Genomic DNA, 22,476 nt, shown 5'->3' with positions numbered 1-22,476 from the left:
TCATATGCAGAGACGCCCACACTCAGATATGCTGAAAGGAATAATTAACTAGACACCACTGTAGCTTAAGTGTAGAAGAAGGTCCAGAAGAAGATAGTTGGTTGATGCAGAAGACGGTATAAGAACAATTAATGTTAAAGACTAGAAAGTTCAGTTGCAAGCAGAGAAAGGAGTGGAAAAAATCACAACAGCAGCAAAGACACACAGCAAGCTATAAATGACATGACAATGTCGTGGACCAATCCACGAATAGGATTTTAAATGCCATGACGTTAGCTATCATCCCTAGTTATTGTAAAGTTTAAGCAAATGAATGAATGAAAATGATGCACCAATTCCGCCTTATTTACTATCTTTAGAAATGGTAGTATCGTTATACAATTTGTATAAGTATTTTTATGCCAATAACAATTCGTTTCTTCATGGATTAAAAGTTTTATAATTCCACTCTTCGGTATCTCTTATATTTTCTACAATTTTATCTAAACTTTTTGATTATCTAAAAATCTCCATTTTGCTGGATTGCACATAAAAGAAATACCAGAAACAAAATTATGGTTAATATTTTTGCAATAACACTCAAAACTAGAATTAAAAAAGTGTTTTATTGATTGGCAGTAAATAAAATTTTTTTGTAATAATAGACATTCTTAACATTCTTTCGAATGTTCATTTATGTGATTAATTTTGAAGTTGTAAAAATCTATGGTGGTAAAAATAGAATTTTATATCCCAAATATTTACTGTGGAATTACATTTAGAGTGCATTGTCCAAAATAAAAAACCTTGTTCTATAACTGATATCATAGGCGGCTCTTTTAATACTTTGAAGTAAACAAGTAAAAAAATATTCCAGAGTTTAATATTTATGATTTTTGATTATTGACAAAACAATAAGCAGGAACACCAAAATCGTATCTGCAATTAAATACGTATTAAGATGTAGGTCAACATAAATATGAAATGTTTTTGTATGGTACTTTTATTTATCACCAATTTACAACTTAGAAAAAACTTACAAACTTTGAAAATATTACAAAAGTATTGTTTTGTTGTTGTTCAAAGAGTTAGTGAGTGGTTTTTTATTATAAATAATAAATTAACAATCAGAAGAAAAAATATGTTTTATTTATTTCATTGAAATTAGGTCTTTTCCCTTGATTCTGGCGTGATGTGGACCCTTCCAGTGAGAAAATCACGTGTTCATGTTACTGGTCTGTTGACCAACGTCGCTTCAGTCTTCTGATAACATTGTATTATAATTTTTTTTCTGGATTACTTCTTTTACTGTTGAGATGTTGAGATACCCACAGATTCTTTGGTTGGTTACTTATCACAGTGCACTAATAATTGCTCTTAATTTTGATTAATATATTTTCATTATAACAATATTGGATTTACTACTACAGCTTTAGAGCTCTATGCCATATGTCCATATTGGTTTTAAACTGTTTAATAAATTAAATTTTTATTATGTATTGACAGCTTAGAGTATTTTTAAATTAACCAATTGATTTCTTTTTAACCTAGTTGTAATTGATTTCTTTTTTTGCTGATGTGTTCCTTCCAAGGTATTTGCTTGGAACCATAGAGTTTGGTCTAGGTATAGCCCAAGGTATTTGCTTGTTTTATTGCTGGGTATTTCCTCATTATTAATATATATGAGGAGGTAAAATGAGTTCAAGCTTAAGTCACAAATAAGTAACTTTTCAGGGAGGACGAAAAACTTATAATATAAAAAGTATAATGAGTTCTAATCAATGTTATGCAATAGTATTGGTTCCAAACATGAGATTAAACCACTTATTTCAGTTAGGGTAGCTAAAAAATAGTTTAAAAAATTGATTTTCTTCTGGCAATAAGACTTTTTGCACGAACTCAGTGGAAATAAGTCGTTTTGCATGTAAAATATTATGGATGTAAGATGATTTGCATGTAAATAAAGTAAAAAAGCAATAAAGTAAAAGAACAATGGTTTTCTGAATGAACTTCTATTTTTGTAAAATAATAATATAGGCCTTACCTAAGTGACAAACATTGTCATAATAGGTAGTTATTGCAACAAACAAACAGTTTTTTAAATATGGAGGTCACAGCGCTAATCGTCGGGACAATCACTTATTACTTCCTGTTCCTCACCAGCAACTGCTGCAGTCAGTTCATTAAAAATCAAACTCTTGTACCAACCAAGGCGTGGGTCAGAAAAACATTTTTTTTTTAAAGTTTGTGCAGATCTTTGTTTTTCTTTGGTTAACACGTGAGGAAGTAGGAGTTATTCCAGTTTCATATGTCTAAGATTCTTTTTCTCTTTCTTTCTCAAAGATATAAAAGAGTCTTTTCCTTTATACTTGTAGTTTTTTAAGCCTCTTACCAACACAATATTTTTGTAAGAATTTCCTCTTCCCTTTTTTTCGGAGGTGTTCAATTTCTTCTTGTCTCCGGTAGCATATTTCAATTCTTTTCAGTTCACTAATTGATTGGATGTCCTTATAGTATTCACTTAGATTCTTAGTATCAAGAAGTTGCCAAACTTCTCCTAGTGCTTTTACCTTGCCTTGTCTAATGCAGATGTCATTGTATTTCTGTTAAATTAAAATTCTGGGTTTTTTCGCAACTGCTTTTTTGCGCTTTCAAAAACACGGTCGGCGGGTAAAAAACTATGTCCACGTACAGCCAAATACAATTAAATCCTTTGGATTGATGTTTTGTGTGTTTCCAAAACATGAATCAGTGTTTTCAGGACAATATTGTTTTTATTTTGAGAAACACAACTATCGCTAAACAACCTTAGTATAGAACAACCCTAAAAATCATCTTGTTTAAATAGTTAAAGAAGAGTACTGTAAGTATCGGAGGCAGGTAACGTAAAACCTATGTTAATATTTTACTTTTACTCTGAGCTTTCTTATGTAGTCCTAACACTTTCCTTCATCAGACAATTCTTTTGTTTGGTTCAGTCGCCTCCTCTTTTCACTTTAACAGCAAACCCAAAATGCACCTCTTTGGCTATGTTTTTATTATAGTTTCTTCAATACTAATAACAGTGCGAAAAAGCTTCAAATATACAAAAGTTTTAGCACCAGAGACAGTTGTTTTTGTTTAACAACCTAGGCCTATTGCTTTTGATTTGTGTTGTATGAATCATACTGGCAATTATATTGTCTTGTCTTTTCGTGTCTAGAACTTTATAAAACTCTTCTTTGAAAGACTTAATGTTAATAGGTCTTATCTTTACGCACGTGAATCGTTTATTCTTGTGCTTAAACGGAACAAAAACTAGGGCTCTTTTAGGAGCTACATACCTGGTGTTTTGTTCACTTTTGCTTTGTTCTCCTGTAACTCTTCTTTTTCTAGTCGCTTCCTTTTTTTTTCACCAACACTTACACTTCCATCTGCCCTATCCATTATCTTTTAAATAATAAAGTAATAACTAATTGTTTTTAAATTCTTTGACAATAAACCCTCACATAATCTCAAATTTGTAACACTCACTAGGTCAGCTGAGTGGCAGTTACAGAGCTCCTATTTGTTGGTTGGAAATAAGATAGTTTGCATGGACTAGTATAGCGGAAATAAGTTGTTTTGCAAGTTAAGGTGGTTTTTAACATGCTTTTACTATTGGTAATGATTTTTTTTTGCATGATTCACATAAAATAAACTACTTTGGCTACAACAGAACAATGCATTGGCACATCTAACTCAACTTTGATTTTTGTGTGACTTGAGGTTATTTTCATGTTACCTCCTCATATAGGTTATGTGGGTTGATTTGCTTTTATTTATTTTTATTTGTAGTGTAGCTATGTTGATGTGTCTGTGAATCGTTAGTGTCATCTTCAAACGTGCCAATTGTAACGTTATTTGAAGTTAGTAGGTCAGACGTATATAATAAATATAATAGAGGCCCCAGAACGCTACCTTGTAGAATTTCCGCCTTAATGGGATACATTTTGGATATTTCTCCATATACTTTTGTTGTGAAATTGAACTGTCGATTTTCCAAGTATTCGAAAGAATAGTAGTAACATTTGTTTAATTCTATTAAGACGTACTTTATGCCAAACCTTATCAAAAATCTTGACTTACGTCCAGTGATACCATTGGGCAATATTCCTTTTTTAAAATGCGGAGTGGATTTTATAGGTTATTCGGTGGCATTGCTAGATAGTTGAGAGTTCTCGTCAAAATCCAAACCGATAATTTGGTATCCAGTCTGCGCCTGTAAAGTCTGGATCTATTCTTTTTATTAAAAGTTTTTCTAGAATTTCGAGATTATTGATAACAGACTGAGATGTCAACAGAATAATACTTCACTGGAATTCTGGATATGGGAATAATAGATTTCTACAATTTTTAGATTGTTAGGCCAATAATTTCACCTTAATATTGGGTTAAATATATATGTAAGGATTACTATACCCTATTTTGGTAATTGTTTTAGCATTTTTGGTTTTATTAGGTCAATTCCTGGTGACTTTTTTATATTTAGTCTTATTGTCTTTACTGATGGTTGTTTTGAATTTAAATAAATTAAAATTTTTTGATTTTTCTTATTTTTGTGTGGTTGGAACCCTGATGCTAAATGCTTAGTAATTAATTCTGATTTTTCTTTATCGCTTCTTGCCCATTGGTTCTGTGTGGCTATGGTTTTACGTTACATCTACTGATGGCGATATTGTTTTACGTTTTAAGGATGATTTAATTGGTTTTCTTATTAAATGGTTGTTTCTATCAAGTTGCGTTACGAATTCTTTTGCTGTAATTTTTAGAAGTGTTTTTAATTTATTAGTTAAGTGTTTGTGAAACGTTTTACTCGGATTCCAACTTTGTTGCCATTTGGCTCTTGCCCTTCTTTTTTCGGCAATGAACTTTTTATTTTCTAGTAAAATATTTATTCTATTGAAGATTTTTTTATCTACATCGTTTGCGTGTTGTCTCTTTTGCAGCGTTTTGCAATAATATCATATAATTATTATTTGTAGCTGCTTCTATTTCTAAAGAGATGCTATTAAAATCAAAGAAATATACTTCTCTTCTCACGATAATTTTTTAAATATTTTATGATCTGTTTTCTAAGTCTTTCTAATAATGGTTTCGTTTGCTTCACAGCTTCAAATTTTTAAAGTATAAGCCAGTAGATGGTTGACTTTTTTTTGCAGTCATCATCTATTTTGACCGTACAATCGACAGGTTTGGATATAAGTTGTTTCTATGTGTTAACCACAAAAAAATACGTTTTTGAATTTTGAATCATATATAGAGGATTTAAAAACGTTTGTTAGATAATACGAATTAAAGTATAATGTTGACGATTAAACAAACTAGACTCTTATATTTTAAATCAATGTATACAAACTGTATGGATCTAAACAATTTCATCTAACGGACAGCTACGTAACTGTTTGTTATTATCTTTACTCTTTCTCTCTCAATACTAAATAAACCTTAAAATTTTAAAATTTTGTACACTTGTGAAAAATTTGTTGTAAACTTTTACGTGTTTTTTAGGAGCATGAATTTGTTTGATCTTGACGACTCAGTACATTTTGTCATAAGTTACCTATCTACGTTTTCGACAGCGTCGTCAAGTTGTATTGGAATAATATTGGGTGTTATCTATGTTAAAGTTAAAAACAAACAAATTAATGGAAACATGGTAAGTTGAATTTTTAATAGGTTTTAGTTAATTCTTTATTAAAAAAAAAAAATATCTTGAATAAATACAAGCTTAGGGTAGTTGCGAGCAAAAACACGCAGTGTCGTTATCTCCTGTCGTTTTCAGAAATTACAACAGTTTAGAACTTTTCCAATGTTATTACGGGAGAGCTTACATATTGTTTTTCCATTTTAAGTATCGACAGTAGTTCTATAAGTTCACTAATAAATGAAAAAAAAGTTTTTAAAAAATCTTCATCTACGTATTCTTGCCCCTACAAATAGGGTAGTAGTACGTAAGTGTGCATTTTTGCCCCAAAACTAACATGTATAAACCCCCAAATAAAAAAGATGGTAGGCGTTTAAAAAAAACCAATCTTTATTGAAAAAATCAAACGTAAATTACAAAACGTTAGTCTAAAAGAGAACTAACTGTATTTGGCGAGGTCGTCGAGAATCCTACTGAATTTGAAAATCTGAAAGAGCTGGTTTTTATTGGCTTTGAAAGCTTAAAAGCAATATTCTCCTTTCGAAAAAAAGCATCTTCCGTTGTCTCACAAAGACGAAATGTTGTGGGCAGTCCCTTAAAACTTCATAACCATCATCATTTGCTTGGCGGACTTTAAGGACAAATAATCTATATGATTATTTCCAAAAACTTTCACTACGACAACGTTCAGGTCAAATATTTGGTATAACATAAATCTATTGCTCTTCATCGTTATCGGAAAAATGAATGTCACAAGAATCAACACTTTCTTGATAGGAGAATGCTACTGGTTCGTCAGATGATGATTCATCGAAAACTTTCCTTTTGGCAGCACGAACTTTAGCACTTTGAGATTTGATCTTGTGATTTTTTAGTAACGCTTTCCTCTCCTTCTCTTTTTCTGCTTCCTTCTTTTCTTCTTGTTCTTCTAAAATTCGTTCCTTATTAGCTGTCGATGTTAGCAGGGTTGACTTCAAACTTTTCCTGGTTCGTATCCCTTTTATCTTAATTTTTGGGAAGGGAATAATGTCTAAAGATTACACACATTAAAGATTAAACACTTTCGTGTCAGTAACAGTTTCTTTTTTAATATTTAAAAGACCAGATACAGAAATTCTGACTTCCGATTTTGATGACGGCTGGGGCTCTACCACATCAGTAACAAGTTTGTCTTCTTTTGCTGAAACTAGATAAAAACGTGACCCTCATCGTCTGAATCTACACCTAAATCTTGCTCTGTTACTTCCGCTAGCATAAAATCTACGTCCGAACAAATATTTTTATCTAGTAGTTAGATTCCTATATACCGAAAGCCCTCTATTACCTCAGACCCTCAATACCCTCAGACTTACAATAAATTGATCAAATTATCTTTTGCAAATGTTACTTCTTGAAGATTTGTGTGCGATACATGATTATCTAGAATCAGAAGGACGGGGTTCTCCTCTGTTGTACTTGTATGTTTTTTAAAATGCTCCAAGTAATTGATAAATGTGGAAGTGTTCATGTAACCACTATCAGTAACAACCATGTCGAAGGCAGTGATCCTTTCTTTGATTAGAAAAAGAATTATCCGTTTTCGAGCAAATAATAAAAATGTAGGGACATGGTGCCCAGTTGCATTCATAGAGCAAACAATCGTAATTGTTTGTCCTTCTCAGCAGCTACAGCTATTGCTACATCTCTCTTTCCAATTGGGGCAACATGGGTTGGGCAGATGGTTTGGGACTGTCCGAATGCCCGTTTCATCGACGTTATAGATACGGTTGGGAGGTAACTTATATATTTTTATAGTGTTACCCAAATTTTCAAAATACTGAGCTAGTTGCAATCTATTGAAACCCATGGTTCTAGCAATACTTGTGTTTCGTGGAACTCGTAACTTTTCATGATATATCTAGTGAAATCCCGACCAGCTAGCTGATTTAGAGGTGAAAATGTTTTACCTATAAAACAACGGTTTCTTACAAAATAAGAGTAAATTAAAAAACGTAATGACTTCAGCGTCATTCCATAAAATCGTTTGTCCAGTTATTTGCAATGCTTAACTATTTCGTTTTCTTGCATCTTGGTTGGAACTGCTTTAAATCTGCCTAAAGACTGGACACCATTTCCTTTTTTCGACCTTTGCCGTAGTGTTGCTTCATGAAATCTCGCAGCTTTTACTGTCTGGTGTATAGAAACGCCAATATTAATAAATTCACAAATTATGTAAAATTATGTAAAGTCCATTTTTTTCAAAAACAGTAGTATTCAAAAAAAATTTTTTTAGGGGTAAAAAGAACAATGATTATTATTCATATTTAAAAGAATTTGCTAAATAAAATTTAATGTATTAAATGGAAAATGTTACAAAACAGTAAAAATAATTTTTATTTTCGCTTTCCTGTAAAATTTATATTTTGTGACTTAATACACTTTTGTTCTGAGGTACGGAGATAGATAACACTCCCCAGAGCAGAAATTAAACATTTTAAACCAGTGTTTTCTAACGTAAGCCCACAGGGGGAATTTGAAAACAAAAGGGAACAATTCAAAACCGGACTCGACATGAGTTTAACCCTTAGTAGTGCTTTTCTTCAGGCTTTTTGTTGTCATAGTGGTGCTGCATAGGATATAGTAAAGTGAACCACTTCGATTAAAATTCTCCTTGTGGCAGTCTATGGTCCCTCCACATTGGGCATAAACCTTGTCATCAAGGGTTTACGTGCTCACTCTTTTGGTAGGTAAGATCCTTTCTCCCTCCAGTGCAAAAATTATATGGTCTCTGATCCTCGGATCCTTGAAGATCATAGCTTAAGTCCTTTCGGCCGCCACGAAATCCCTGCTTCCCATCGACGTCTTCACTTTGCCAAGGGCTCGGTTAGAGCCTTCAATAAATAAATGTGATGTCCTAACAGACGAAGACTCTGGTTATGAAGATATAATGTTGATGGCTAATTGACCTGGGTCACAATTACAAGCTGTTGCTAAAATATATTTGCAAAATAATGACGGTAACACATTATTATCCGATTCTCATGATAATATTTTATTACCAGAGCTGGGACAAAACAGAACGGTTAAAGGGTATCTACCACTGTGTAAAATAACACATTGAGACGGAAGATCAATGTAGCGTTGTAAAAAAACTTCCAGAACAATATGATTGTAAGAGTCCCGTTAAATGGTTTACACTTTTTTTAATGAAGAACTTATAAACCTAATAACGTCAGAAACGAATAGATATGCTTTATGATTCAGATGAATAGCCAACAAGAAGTTCGAGAGTCTGAGGTTAAAGGTTCTCTTGAAATGATGAAAAGGTTGCTGGTGTGAGTACATATATCATGAATGTTAAGGAAATCTCTTTTACTCACAATCCATACTAGGTTTTATTAGAGTTGAAAAAAGAGAATGGGCTACCGATTTCGCTGTATACAATCTTTTAGAGTATCTTTAGGCCCTCAAGAAACTAAGATAAATCAGTACAATTCTAATATATACATCAAATCTAGCGTGATATATTTCGTTATACTAATATTATTAGTTTCTTGAGGGCCTGAAAAGGCTGTTTTTAAACAACGAATTCAGTAGTCCATTTTCTCTTTTTAACTTTAATTAAACCCATTATGGATTGTAAGTTGAAGACTTACTTATTTCCCAAACATTCTTTTGTGTGAACTCTCATATTGTTGTATACTCACAGGAGAATGTTTTGGCAACGTTACAGATATGCTAACAATCAATTTGTGACATAAACGCTTACAAGACAAATATTTGAATTTTTTATCATGTCAAATTTTCATCTGACAGATAACTTATACCTTAGAACAAAAAAAAAATAAGTTTGTAAAAATCGGGCCTTTGTTGGATAAGAAGTTTATGAAGTTCGGACTTTTATAGCAAATGCGGTATGTAGATCAGGCAATTGTTCCGGACTTCGATAGGCATTCATACAAACAATTTATACATGGTAAATCGATAAGATACGGTTCGAAATTATCGGTTGATACATCACATTTAGGCTATATATACTGGTTTGAAAATTTGTAAAAACAACCATAATACTAACGAAATCTTGACAGTAGAAGGTCAGCAGATCGAAAGAGTAAAAAAGTACACTTACCTAGGAACACTTATAACAGAAAATAATGACTACACTGCAGAAATCAAAGTCAGAATCGAAAAAGCATGTTCTAATTTTATGAAAATGAAAAAGGTCATTTGTGGCAAAGATTTCACATTAGCTCTTAAAGTACGTTTAACAAAATGTTACGTATACAGTGTACTATACTATGGAGTGGAATCATGGACGTTAAATCTAGACACAATGAGACGACTTAACGCCTTTGAAATGTGGACCTATAAAAGAATTATGAGGGTTTCCTAAGTAGATAGAGTTACGAACAATGAAGTACTGAGAAGAATAGGTAAAGAGAAGGAATTTAAACTAACAATTAAAAAAAGAAAGCTACAGTATCTCGGACATGTGATGCGGGGCGGGAAGTATGGCATCCTGCGACTCATAATGCAAGGAAAGATAGATGGCAGAAGAAGCATCGGAAAAAGACGAATTTCATGGCTCAAGAACCTGAGAGGATGGTTTGGATGCAGCTCAAAACAATTTTTTAGAGCTACTGCTTCAAAAATTAAAATAGCTATGATGATTGCCAACCTCCGTAGCGGAGATGGTACCTGAAGAAGAAAAATACTGGTTTGAATCATACCAAGGTTCATCAACTAATATTAGTAAAATATATACAGATTATAGAATCGGAGCAAGCGTTGTTTTGGAATATTCTGATGTGCTAAGAAAAAAAAAATGATCAAATTCCATTTCGTTTTTAATACTATTTTACCTCTATCCCCTTTGACGAAAAACTGACGAAAAAAGCTTTTTAATCACCGGCGCGGTTGGAGAAAATCATTTATAAGGAGTGCAATTACAAGATTTAAAAATTATGAAAAAAGAAAGAGAGAGGGACATATGATTACAGATAATTGCTGATTAAACTATAATTGCAGTAAACTGGCATAACAATAATTTAGCAATGATCTCTTTTAACTTGAAAGGACTTTAACTAATTTATTTTGTAAAGCCATATTCTCAGAAGGAGAAGAAGACTATCCAGGTGCGAAACAAAACAAACAATCTTTCTCTGTAAAACTAGTAATATTTATCATTCAAGTAGAACAACTATATCTCGTACATGTGTATAATATAAACATGGTCGGTATAGATCGCAGTGACCAAAATATTATTCTTTATCGCATTTCTAATCCTGGCAAAAATGGTATTTTTTATTGATCAATTAATGCATTAACATGGCTATTTATAACGCCTAGCAACTTCATCGTTTGCATAAAGACAAACTGGACCAATTATTATCATTTAGAAGACACATTGCAACATCTTTGTTACAACAAAATAAAAAACGTTCTTCCTATTCTCGAGGTCGTCCACCAGCCAAAACATCGATATTCGCTACGACCGACTAGATTATTTGGTGATTACACAGGAAACACCAACTCGACGTGGTTTGTGCCACGTTAGAGCAAAAATGAGTTGTTTAAAATGTAACATAGGTTTACATGTTAAATGTTTTGTTTCCTACCATATCCAAACTTAATCGTAGGTTATATGCGTGGTGTAGCATATTTTGTACATTATTTTTTTTACTTATTTTTCATAAATATTTTTTTAACGATAAATATCTCTTTATTAGCTTATATAACGCGTAGATTTGGAGAAAAATTTTAAAATATAAACCATACTGCAAAATTAAAAACATATCCGTACACCGATCTAAAGAACCTGGTTAAAATCCACTGTACTAATATATGGCAAAATCATTGGGAAAAATTAGGTACAAAATTAAATCGAATTTTCTCAAAAATGCTGTCCTGGAGACTCCTTTAAACAGAAGAAACCAAGTTATTATTAACCGTTTAAGAATTGGCCATACTTTCTAAACACATAAATACCTAATAACAAAAGAACCACTACCTATCTGCCCCAGCTGCTCTAACCCACTATAATAACTGTCAAACATATCCTGCTTGATTGTCCTTAATTCTTCATGGAAAAAATAAGATCCCACAGATTCACAGATGATGATCTTAAAACAAATCTCACCAAAAAAATTTCAACAGTGTTAAGCTATTTAAAAGACATCAAATTATTTATTTGTATTTAATGTCATATTTCTTGTATTTGTTATATTTTCTAATAACCCTGCGCGGTTGATGTGGTTTTGTGTTTAAATAAAAAAAAAATATTAAAATATATTTTCAAGTAAGTTTTAGGCATATCTGGGTTAATAATTGCGATAAATACTTATCAGATATAATTTCGCTATACGAAAACGAACAACATTAAAGTCTTTATTTACTGCTCATACTTCAACTCATAATCGTGTTCTTAAACTTCAAACAGTTCCATAGGATTCAAAAATGTGAAGTACCTGATACCGCTTTACTTGTTATTGTCAATCTGAATATTCTATGGGCTGATTTAAAAGAATGATTTTCTGATTTAAAACAAATTAGTTTTCCAACATGGATGATGCAGCCAATGTTAGTGGATTTGTCTGTTATATCTAATATACAGTATCAAGAAGAGCTCGCAGAATTCCAAAATTATAAGTCAGTTAAAACTTTATTTAACCTTTGTGTCTATACCCTGGTACCTGGGTATCCTTGGTAATTATTTTATGTAAATCATTGGCGATAGTATAAATATTTTTATTCCAACTTCTAGTTTTTCCTAAAATTATTTAGAACGAAGAATTTAAAATAAAAAACAAAAAAAAGTGCATATATTATATTAAAAATAGCTATCAAAGTTTTTATACCATTACGTCCTCACCCGTGGCACCCGGGTAACACTAATATTTAGTAAATCATGAAGCTGTGTTCAGCACATATTGTTCGCACTTACTTATATTTACTAAGTGTTCGTTACATAGTGGACGATTACAAACATTACATGATTTTCGTGTCTTTCTTAGCCGCTTTTTCGCTAAAGATATACAAATGTAGCATTTCCAACAATGTTGAGGCGTCTAGTGGAATCTCGAAGAGGTAATGACTCTGCTGTATAACTTGAATCTGTAGGTAGAGGTTTTCCTAACATACACTCAATTCCTGACCTTGATGAAAAATTTCGATATACATTTGGTACTTTAGATCTAGCAGAAATTGCAGGCATCACTAGTTGTTTCCCTAAGTCTCCCATCCAAGCTACGTCTAGGATATTGTAAAAGAAGGCTACTGGCCAATGCAAAGTTCTGCGTTTAGTGGAATAATGAGAAACCATTTTGTCCATGTTGTCTATGCCTCCTTTAATTTTATTATAGAACTGAAATATTTCAGGTCTTTTTTTTAAGCCACCTACATTATCGTTGTCATGCATTGTTGACAGCAAGATAACGCTTTTTTTCTGGCGCATATGAACAAATGGTAATACGATCTGCAGTGAATCCGTGTAATGACGATTCAGGCTCACGCTCTGGTGAAGGCAGCATTTCTTGTGGAATATATGGTTTGTTTCTTTTCAAATTACTAACTCATGGTAAATTTCAAGACAAGAGGAGACGAGCTTGTGGAAGAGTTGTGAAAAAATTATCCATTGTTCTGTTTTGTCCAGAATTTTTGTATTGGTTTATCCAGTTGTTATATCCAGTATATATCCAGTTGAAATTTTTTCAGGTATAAATTTCCCAGTAAGTGGATACGAATTATCGGCATCACAAAACCCACCAAACCTTGATGACATACTTGGCAGGTTTTGCTTTCATCCGAAAATGAATTCATTCGAAATAATTGTTCATCCACAATAAGATAATCCGTCTGTACATAGTTACGACGTAAATTATCATTGAGAAGATGGAATATATCTGTGATAGCTGCAGCTTTATCATTTTGCAAACATTCTGCACGCGTTTTGTCATTGTCAAACCGTAGGAATCTGCATATGCTCCAAAAGCGATTTATACCCATACTTGCTACGTACAAAGAATGAGAGTCTGTTTTCCGTAAATCTTTCGAGTGCTTTAAATTTGAATGTCGTACTCCTGCTGTAATAAGAATACCTAAGTATGTATCAAATTCTTCTTTTCTTATTGACTTCCAAACTTTTTCAGGTTTGTGGGGGTTTTCAGCATTATACTTTTTACAAACGCCATTAGCTTTTTGATTGGTTTCGCGTATAATTACGTCAGTAAAAATACATTTTAGTGTATCTCTAATAGAAGTAATGTTAGTAGAACGTACTGGGCCCATCTTTTCACGCAAAACGTTAGGTTTTAGTGTTTGACTTGCAGTAAACGGTTTTGTTGCTAAATCGTTTTATCTTTTTCAACTAGAACATTACTTTGGGAAGAGCTTCCTTGAAAATCGTTAAAATCTTCATCAATATTATCTTTGTCGTCGGTATCGATTTAAATATTATTATTGATATCAGTAAAAAGTCTTCTCTAATTAAATTAAAAATTATGTTTGTTACATATGGAGGGTGGGGCATAAGACTTTTAGAAAGGCCAAGGCAAAAGCAAAAAAGGTTTAGAAACACTTAAACTTTTCAAAATAAATATTTTTTATATTTTTCTTTAATTAATACTATTTCCAGTTAATGGTAAATGTTTGTAATTATTTTAGATATACTCAATTTTGTGGTTTCTTCTGTTTTTGGGGTTGCCGATTTTTGCAGTTGTTCTAAGTACAAGAGAAGGCACAGGATATGTGACTGCAATTTACGGAGCCGTAGTTAGACCTATGTATTGTTTGGGCTTGGGAATAGGAGTCCTTGGTATGGCACTCAATCTTGGCGGTAGGTACTGAATTAAATTATGTAAGAATTAATTATAATATTGTGATCTTAATCATGCTAGGCTCTGCAATTAGGGTTTTGACCTATTTCTGAATCAATTTTTATTTCTTTCTGTACTTTGTCTTTGTTTTCCAGTTTTGCAACCCTAATATTCTTAGGTTTCCCTCCACTTGGCCCTCAAACCCTGCTCTGTACCTACCTTCCGTTTTTGTATATTCTTTATTACCTGTTTTTTAAACATTTTTTTTATGCAAACCTCTTTTGAAAAGATAAAGATAACCAAACGGTTATATCCCGAAATTGCATAAAACTAGTTTCACGCAGATACTTTGCGTATTATCGAAATTGGCTGGATAAAAGGCAAAAAATATTGATAACTTCTTGATTCTCTGTGTTATTCTAGATATATCCAATGTCAAATGAATAAAGCAAGTACATTTTAAACTTAGCTATAAATAACAATACTTACGATTAAATTTTATTTGCTTTTTTTCGTTATTAAGAATCTAAGAATAGAATTATTTTTCAACAGATATAACTAAGCATTGAAAACTTGATATAACTAAAACAGCTATAAAAATCATAATTATTTTTACTCCAAATTAGAAACGTTTATTTATTTGAACTGGATAATATAGTACTAACCAGATAAATCGAGAATACAACGAAATATTCACAAATATGTAGCTTTATATACTATGCTTGGATAATTCTAACCTTATCCGGATACTTCCAGTATAACACGCTATTCACGTTTTAACTGTGACGTATTGTAACGAAATAAGGCTCCTCGGACCCGTGGTACGTGTCACATTTTTTAGAAGGATAACTACAAAATAAACGATCAATGGCTTTATCAATAGCGGCTCTGTATTCAAGAAGCTACGGACATAGTAAATATATGTAGATGTACTAGTTCAAATAATTCTAGAAATAATGTATTCCTTATATTAACGAAGCGTTCTTATGAGTGAGTTAGTCGATAAGATACTACCATGCTGTAAGTTTATAAATAAATGGATTTTAATAAATTAGGACAACTTGTTATATTTAAAAACTACATTACAGTGGTGTCAGTTGTGGAATATTTTATTAATTTAAAAATAAATTAAGTCGTGACTTTTAAAACGACTTTTGAACTTTTAAAAACTATAGTTCGGCGAAAACATCCGCTTAGTTCGGTAGTGATCATTTGTACAAAAGAACATTTAAAAAGTACGTGTGTGCCTGATCAAAGATGCGGCTTGCAGAACTATCAGTAAAACAGTTACGTGGACAACAAGAAGAACGGGATGAAGACTGCAGCGAGTCCAAAAAAATTCTTCAAGAAAGACTGAGGGATGTTTTCAACAAGAATAGATATGCTATATTTTATTTTTAATCAGCAGAAGAAGTAGTTTTAACAAAGATCAAATAAACTTTTAGAAAGAATGATGATAATTTCAAGAATGTTTCTCAAATGATTCAAGAAACTTTTAGAAAGTATCACGAAAGATTCGATCAATTTTCAACAATTATTAAAGAAGCAATTAGACAAAACGACGAATTCAAAAATGTTTCTAAAAGATTCGACAGAACTTCTCAAATAATTAAAAAAGTATGTAGACAGAAGAATATGAAATTTGGAGAAGTTTCTAAAACATTTGATAATATACAGAAAATTGTAAATAACGTAGAAGAGAAAATCAAACAGTAAGATAGCATGATAACTAATACAAAAGTGCTACCATTCGTTATTGCAGTAGTTTTAGATCCTGTAGTGAAAAAAGAATCACCGAGAAACAAAATCGACACACCATATGAGATTTATTTGCCATCATTTGATGGAAAGTTTTCTTGGTCTATATATCTTATACAATTTTAAGCTATTGCAACAGAACTATTGAAACGAACAAGAAAAGGCTGTTTCTTTGACTACTGCTTTACGAGGTGACACTGCGGATACCCTAAGATTAATTTCTAAGGGTCAAGAAAAATGTTAGAAGACCTAGTTCACACCACTAGAAAAACGCTATGGAGATGACCGTCTACAACAAGTCTACAATAATTTGAAGCAGATGTTGCTCGTAGAGTGCGGCCTGCAGACTCTGCAAAAGGTTCGAGAATGGTTCTATTTGGCACACTGTAAACATAATAAATAAGGCAATGTAAACTGTGTGCAACCAAATCCAGTTTGTAAAACAAAGGCACCAGTAAAACAATATAATGTTGGAAAAAGTAGTAATTGACGTTACAAGTCCATTTCCAGAAATGGATAATGAAAATAAATATACGCAGGTAACTATGGATTATTTTAAAAAATAAACTGAGACCTATGCAATACGAAATCAAGAAGCTACTACTGTTGCAGAGGTATTTGCTAAAGAACTCTTTAGCCGATTTAATGTTTCCTTGAAAATCTACTCCTACTAAGGGCATAACTGTGAGTCAACTTCTTCTAAATGTGCCTATCTTCTAGAGATGTTCGCGACCACACTGACCCAACTTATTCTATTCACAGCAGCTCGAAATAGATCAGTTGACGATAGACCAGTCCACTTTCTAAGATTAGCCGGCCAAGATATACGCCTACGTCCAGGGCCTCTCTTACCCTCAATCTTCCCTTGAAGTATCAACTGCAGAAGTCGGTATTTATCATTACGTATGATGTGGTCGAAATAGGCCATATTTCTATTTTTTACGGTGTTAATAATTTCTTTGTCTTTTCTTAGTCTCTAGAGAATAGTTACTTGTGTGGTGTATATATAAGACCCTTAACATACGTCGGTAGCACCACGTTTCAAATGCATCTAATCGTTTTATGCCATCTTCTGTAAGGCTGTAGCTTTTTAGCTAAGTTTAGCTATATAGGCTGTAGCTATGTTTATATTAGATAGACTTGAGTTAGTTTTCAATAGCACAATCTGATATGGGCGTAAATCCTATTACTGCATTAGCTATTTCCCTGCGACCTAGAGTTTGGCTGTAGACCTTCGAAAGAACATATTGCAAGTGAATAATATGTCGACCGCCTGAAGTTAAGAATCAACAACATTCATGAACTTGGCTGATAACACATTCAGATGCAACACACTAAAAGATCAATATGATTCTCGATGCAAGAATGAAAGATTTGAAGTAAGTGATCTTATCTGCCTTTATAATTCACAACGTCGTCGAGGCTTGTCTCCTAAACTGCAAAGACAATGGGAAGGTCCGTATAAAATTAACAAGATAATATATAAAGTATTATAATTAAAAAGAATTAAGAGGTTGTCAAAAGGTAAACCAAAAGATGTTTATATAAATCGTCTTAAATTATATGCTGGCTCAAATGAAACAAAAGAAACAAAAATCCTGCAACAAGAGATCAAAGATGACCGACGACCAAGTTTTAATGAAATGTCAAAGTACATAAGAAGAAATAGTGCTAGATTCAAAGTGACCACAGAAGTTCAACACGACTATTTAGTGTTAGTAATAACGTCCCTCTAGCACATTATGCTACCCAAGACCTAGAGATGACTAAAGAAATCTCGTTCATATTCAATAAAAAGTTCGGTCGCTTGGACGAGTTAAAAAAACAGCAGCCTAAAGTTAGAAGAGTACTGCGATTAGAAGATCGTCCTCGATATTTACTGTACATCATGACAAGGAACACCTATACAGACAAAGCAAGCTACGAGGATATCGCGTGCTCTAACTAATTTGAAGAAAATTGTGTGCAATTATGACATTAAGAACATCTAGATTGGAAGATTGCCAGAAGCATATTTTTGAAGAGATCTTCTGAGAAACCGGCGTACTAATTACTGTGTGTTGCATTAACCCAAGGAGATTTTGTCCGTTAAAGATAGTAGACTGTTATTTCTTCCTGTACGCAGAGCTGGAGAATCCTGTAGATTCCTGGGCCTTCATGTAAAGTTGCTGATCAGGACAATCAGATCTAAGAGAGGAACAGTGTAACCAAATAGCGTACCTCCGACACGTGATACATTTTACAATTCTCAGAAGAATGACGTCAAAATATGCCATCGATGACGCTATCAATAGCGGCCCTGTCTTCGATAAGCTGCCGACGCAAAGCATAAAGTGCTATTGTTCCTTATATTATAAAGGAAGCGCTCTTATGACTGATAAGATACTACTGTGGTGCTGTAAAGTTACAAATAAAAAGATTTAAATGAATTAGAACCGCTCCTTTTAATAAACACGTTACAATATATTATGTATGCGTATATAGATATATAGATATATATATATATATATATATATATATATATATATATATATATATATATATATATATATATATATATATATATATATATAATTAAAATAATTTCTAGTTTTTACATCTTACTTTTTTAGATAAAAAATTAAGTATTATCTCTTCATTTTAGGTAATTTTACGAAGATTTTCGACAATAAATATATTGTATTTTTGAGTAATTTTACATTCTGTGGTTATATTTCTCATTATGCTATTCTTCATTTTCTTAGTATCCACGAATCTCCTACAATAAGTATCAGTTATTTGGTAAGTAGATATATTTAATTTATTATTTATTTCATTAGAAGTTAAGACTTAATGTTTATAAATATACCTTGCCCTGGAATAGATGTTATCTCGGGCAAAAAGAGACGTACTATTAGAGCCATAACCATAGTCTGAGTCAAATTAGCATTACTTTATTATTATACATGATTTTGTATTCGAGTTATTATTTTAAAAATTGAGGTCCAAAAAAAATACATTTTTAATTTAACCAGGGATCGGTCGCTACCTTCCCTAAGACGTGATTGGTCGCGCGTTAAATTCTATCTAATATTAAGCACATACTGCGTGGTCAGTATTATTTGATAAATGTTGCTGTCTTTAGGTACAGTAATGCAAAAAAAAATATTAAAATTTGTTTAAGACAAAATATTCATTTACAAAAGATCCTCTGCACCGGAATTATTACAGTCAATGCCAGTATATGTGGTTGTTTGTGTATGTTCCTTCTCCTTGCAAATTGGAGATGTATAAATTGCACACCGATGTTGGGTGAATCGGGTTTTCCTAATTGGGCAGTATTTATAGCTCACTTTGTGTTGAAGCCGCTAGTTGAATAAAGATGCGGTGGCCCTATTTGTATTTTTGCCAATAATATTGGTTATTTTTTATCAAAATTAAACAGAGAGGTCTAAAATAGAAGAACGCCTGTACATATGTAGTCGTTGTGTCAGCTCTTTAAAAAGTTTGGCAATAAACATGCTCTTCTTGCGTATATTTGATTGGTGTTACATCTATAAATTATCAACAGTAAGTTTGCAACAGATAAATCTTGATTTTAATCGATCTATCACATCTACCCCACCTTTGAAGGAATTATAAAATATTATAATATCGGGTTTGTAAGCTTCTTGGATAGTTACATATATTATATCATCATCATGTGGAGTTTGGAGCATTAAAATATTTTGATTCTTTTTTGGAATATAGGAAGCCAGAACACAGTTGCTTTTGTCTATTCCAAAAAGAAACATGCTACTGCACAAAGGTCGACTTACCACTTGAAGGAATTCAGGTGGTAATTATTGCTTATTTTTGCAAATTGTTTCAACTATAGTCAGTTTATGATTCACGAGCAAGTCATTAGCAATTAAGACGAAGGTAAAATAATTGTCCATTGTTAAGTTTCTAGACCTATCAATCGTAGATACCAGACGCTTTACTATACTGGAAGCATTATTTTTCAACCGATATTTCCATTTCCATTTGGTGCGTATAAAATATCCTGGCATCGGCTAAGCTATATATATGCTTTAGGTCGCGAATAAGATTTCCTCAGCTGTTCTTATTTCTGGTTTATAAAATTAACAATTTGTTTCACGACTAAGTCAGGAAAAAATAATTTCTCGGAATATAAAATGATTGCAGCTGTTTTGGCAACGGCTTTTACACACGACAGTTGAATAATAAGGTTACGGGGACATGTTTTTCGTTTGGGCAAGTTAGGTTTGTGCTTCAGCCACTCTGTAAAATATTTTCCTATGAAAATAGATTTCCTTCTTGTTCGCTGTTGAGCCACAGGTTGGGCAAAAATAACGTCAATGTCACTTTGTGCAAGCTTTGGCCGAAAGGAATATCACTACGATCCCGATCAGAATCATCAGGTTGATCTGTTTACACAAGACAGTTGAGTAATAAGATTATGGCGACGTGTTTTTCGTTTGAGCAAGTTAGGTGTGTGCTTCAGCCTCTCTGTAAAATATTTTCCTATGAAAATAGATTTTCTTCTTGTTCGCTGTTGAGCCACAGGTTGGGTATAAATCACGCCAATGTCACCTTGGTCAAATTGTTCTCTATCAGTATTTCGCAAGCTTTGGTCATATCACTAAGATCCTGATTAGAATCATCAGGTTGTTCTATGTCGCTCTTTAGTTTTTCATACCATTGCATCAGTTTTTCTTCTATATTATTATTTTTCTCCTATTTTATCCATTTTTCAATGATTTAAAATTCTAGAAATTAAATATATACTGAGTACAGTAACACGCAAAATGTGTGGCTAAACTTACCAATATCACTTAAATTAGAACACAGGGCCAAACAAATTTTTGAACGTAATTGGTTCCGTTGTTAGAATTAGGTACAAATATGTGCGCGTTATCGGTTGCGTGTTAGATTCGAATTAACAACTAGCCACCAAGTCTCGCTCTGTTAGCCAAATTTTATGCTGGACTGTCCTGCACTTACCTAGTACCACTCCAGGCACTTATGGTGGGAGAATATTTTAATACATACATAATAACATATTAACGTTTATGAAAAAAAAACTAAAAATGATGAATTTTTTTTAAACCGGCGGTTGATTCCGGGTTAAATCTGTCGTATTAATATAGTATTAATAAATAAAAAATATAGCTATGTACATACATTTTCGTTTAGCATAATATAAAAGTGGTTATTTATTTTTTAATTATCAAAGTAATAAAATAGATTTGGTCCATACTGGTAAAACTCCTCCTCGTAAGTGGTCCATCTATTCTCAAATAAAAAGACAGGTGGACCAGCCAATATTGTCTAAAATAAGCAGACTAAAGCAGTAGCTGTTAGTTTATAATAATCATTTTATATACAGATAATTAATAAACTAAAAATAATTGGTCAGACTCACCAGTTTGGATCTACCAAAGAACCAGAAGAAAAGGTCTAAGTCCCAAGTTGCAACGGCCCTGTAAGGGACCTTACCTGCTTAAAATACATGGACAGCAACTAATAAGCAACTGATTGGTAACTAAAGTTACCAACTGGTTTCTCTTTAGTAGCTTCATGTGCGGACGGCACATGGACGGCACTTAGAAGATTACCGACATTACAGGGGACACCTAACGCCACGAAGTAAGCCGAAGGTCGTTCAACTAGAGAGATTGTGTCCTTGTGAACAGCAGAATCCACGGACCTGATGCAATTAGTTCTAAGCGGAAATTAATTAAATGAATTGGTGGGATATACGCTATGCTTAGATATTACTGTAAGAGTCTTATATTTTAAAAGATGCTTATCTAATATTATATTTTTAATTTCAGGTAACAGCCTTTGTAACACTGACTGTATCTTCCATAATAGTCGCAATATTATTTACTTTATTTGTTGAGGAACCACTGTTATCACTGCAGAAAGCAATATTACCTCAAGTAAGGAAGTATGCAAAAATCCAGGAGGAAATGACCAAGAAAATGTTTTAAATGTAATATTTTAAATAAAGTTAATTTTAATTTTTTATTATTATATCTAACCACACAATAAGGCGTCAATACAACAAATGTTATGTGGAGTGGCACCTAAGTAGGTGTCAATGTGACAAATTGAAATAAGCGAATCAAAAACAAGACACTTAAAGATGTAATCAGCCAATTTGAATGCCTGTAAAAGACAGTAAAATATTAAGCAAACCAAGAATAATTTAAGCAAATAGAAGTAACACACAAGTTTTGTGAAAAATTCTTAATGAAAGTAAATATTTGCGCATCAGGGAAGTATACAGAACAG

General features: G+C 32.5%; 1 protein-coding gene across 4 annotated transcripts in view; it reads left to right on the top strand.

The window, feature by feature from the left end:
* LOC140440631 (uncharacterized) overlaps nucleotides 1-22,207 on the top strand; it is a 188,195-nt gene extending 165,988 nt beyond the window's left edge. For all 4 annotated transcript variants that reach the window (XM_072530999.1, XM_072531002.1, XM_072530998.1 and 1 more), the window contains exons 9-12: nucleotides 5,509-5,656; nucleotides 14,285-14,456; nucleotides 18,839-18,975; nucleotides 22,014-22,207. In XM_072530999.1, coding sequence (XP_072387100.1) covers nucleotides 5,509-5,656; nucleotides 14,285-14,456; nucleotides 18,839-18,975; nucleotides 22,014-22,172 — 616 coding nt within the window. In that variant the 3' untranslated portion in view covers nucleotides 22,173-22,207. The remainder of the gene's footprint in view (nucleotides 1-5,508; nucleotides 5,657-14,284; nucleotides 14,457-18,838; nucleotides 18,976-22,013) is intronic.
* Nucleotides 22,208-22,476: the final 269 nt, after the last annotated feature.

This window comes from Diabrotica undecimpunctata, chromosome 5 (genome assembly GCF_040954645.1).
Source record: "Diabrotica undecimpunctata isolate CICGRU chromosome 5, icDiaUnde3, whole genome shotgun sequence".
NCBI lineage: Eukaryota > Metazoa > Arthropoda > Insecta > Coleoptera > Chrysomelidae > Diabrotica > Diabrotica undecimpunctata.
This window is presented reverse-complemented; position numbering and strand designations above follow the sequence as displayed.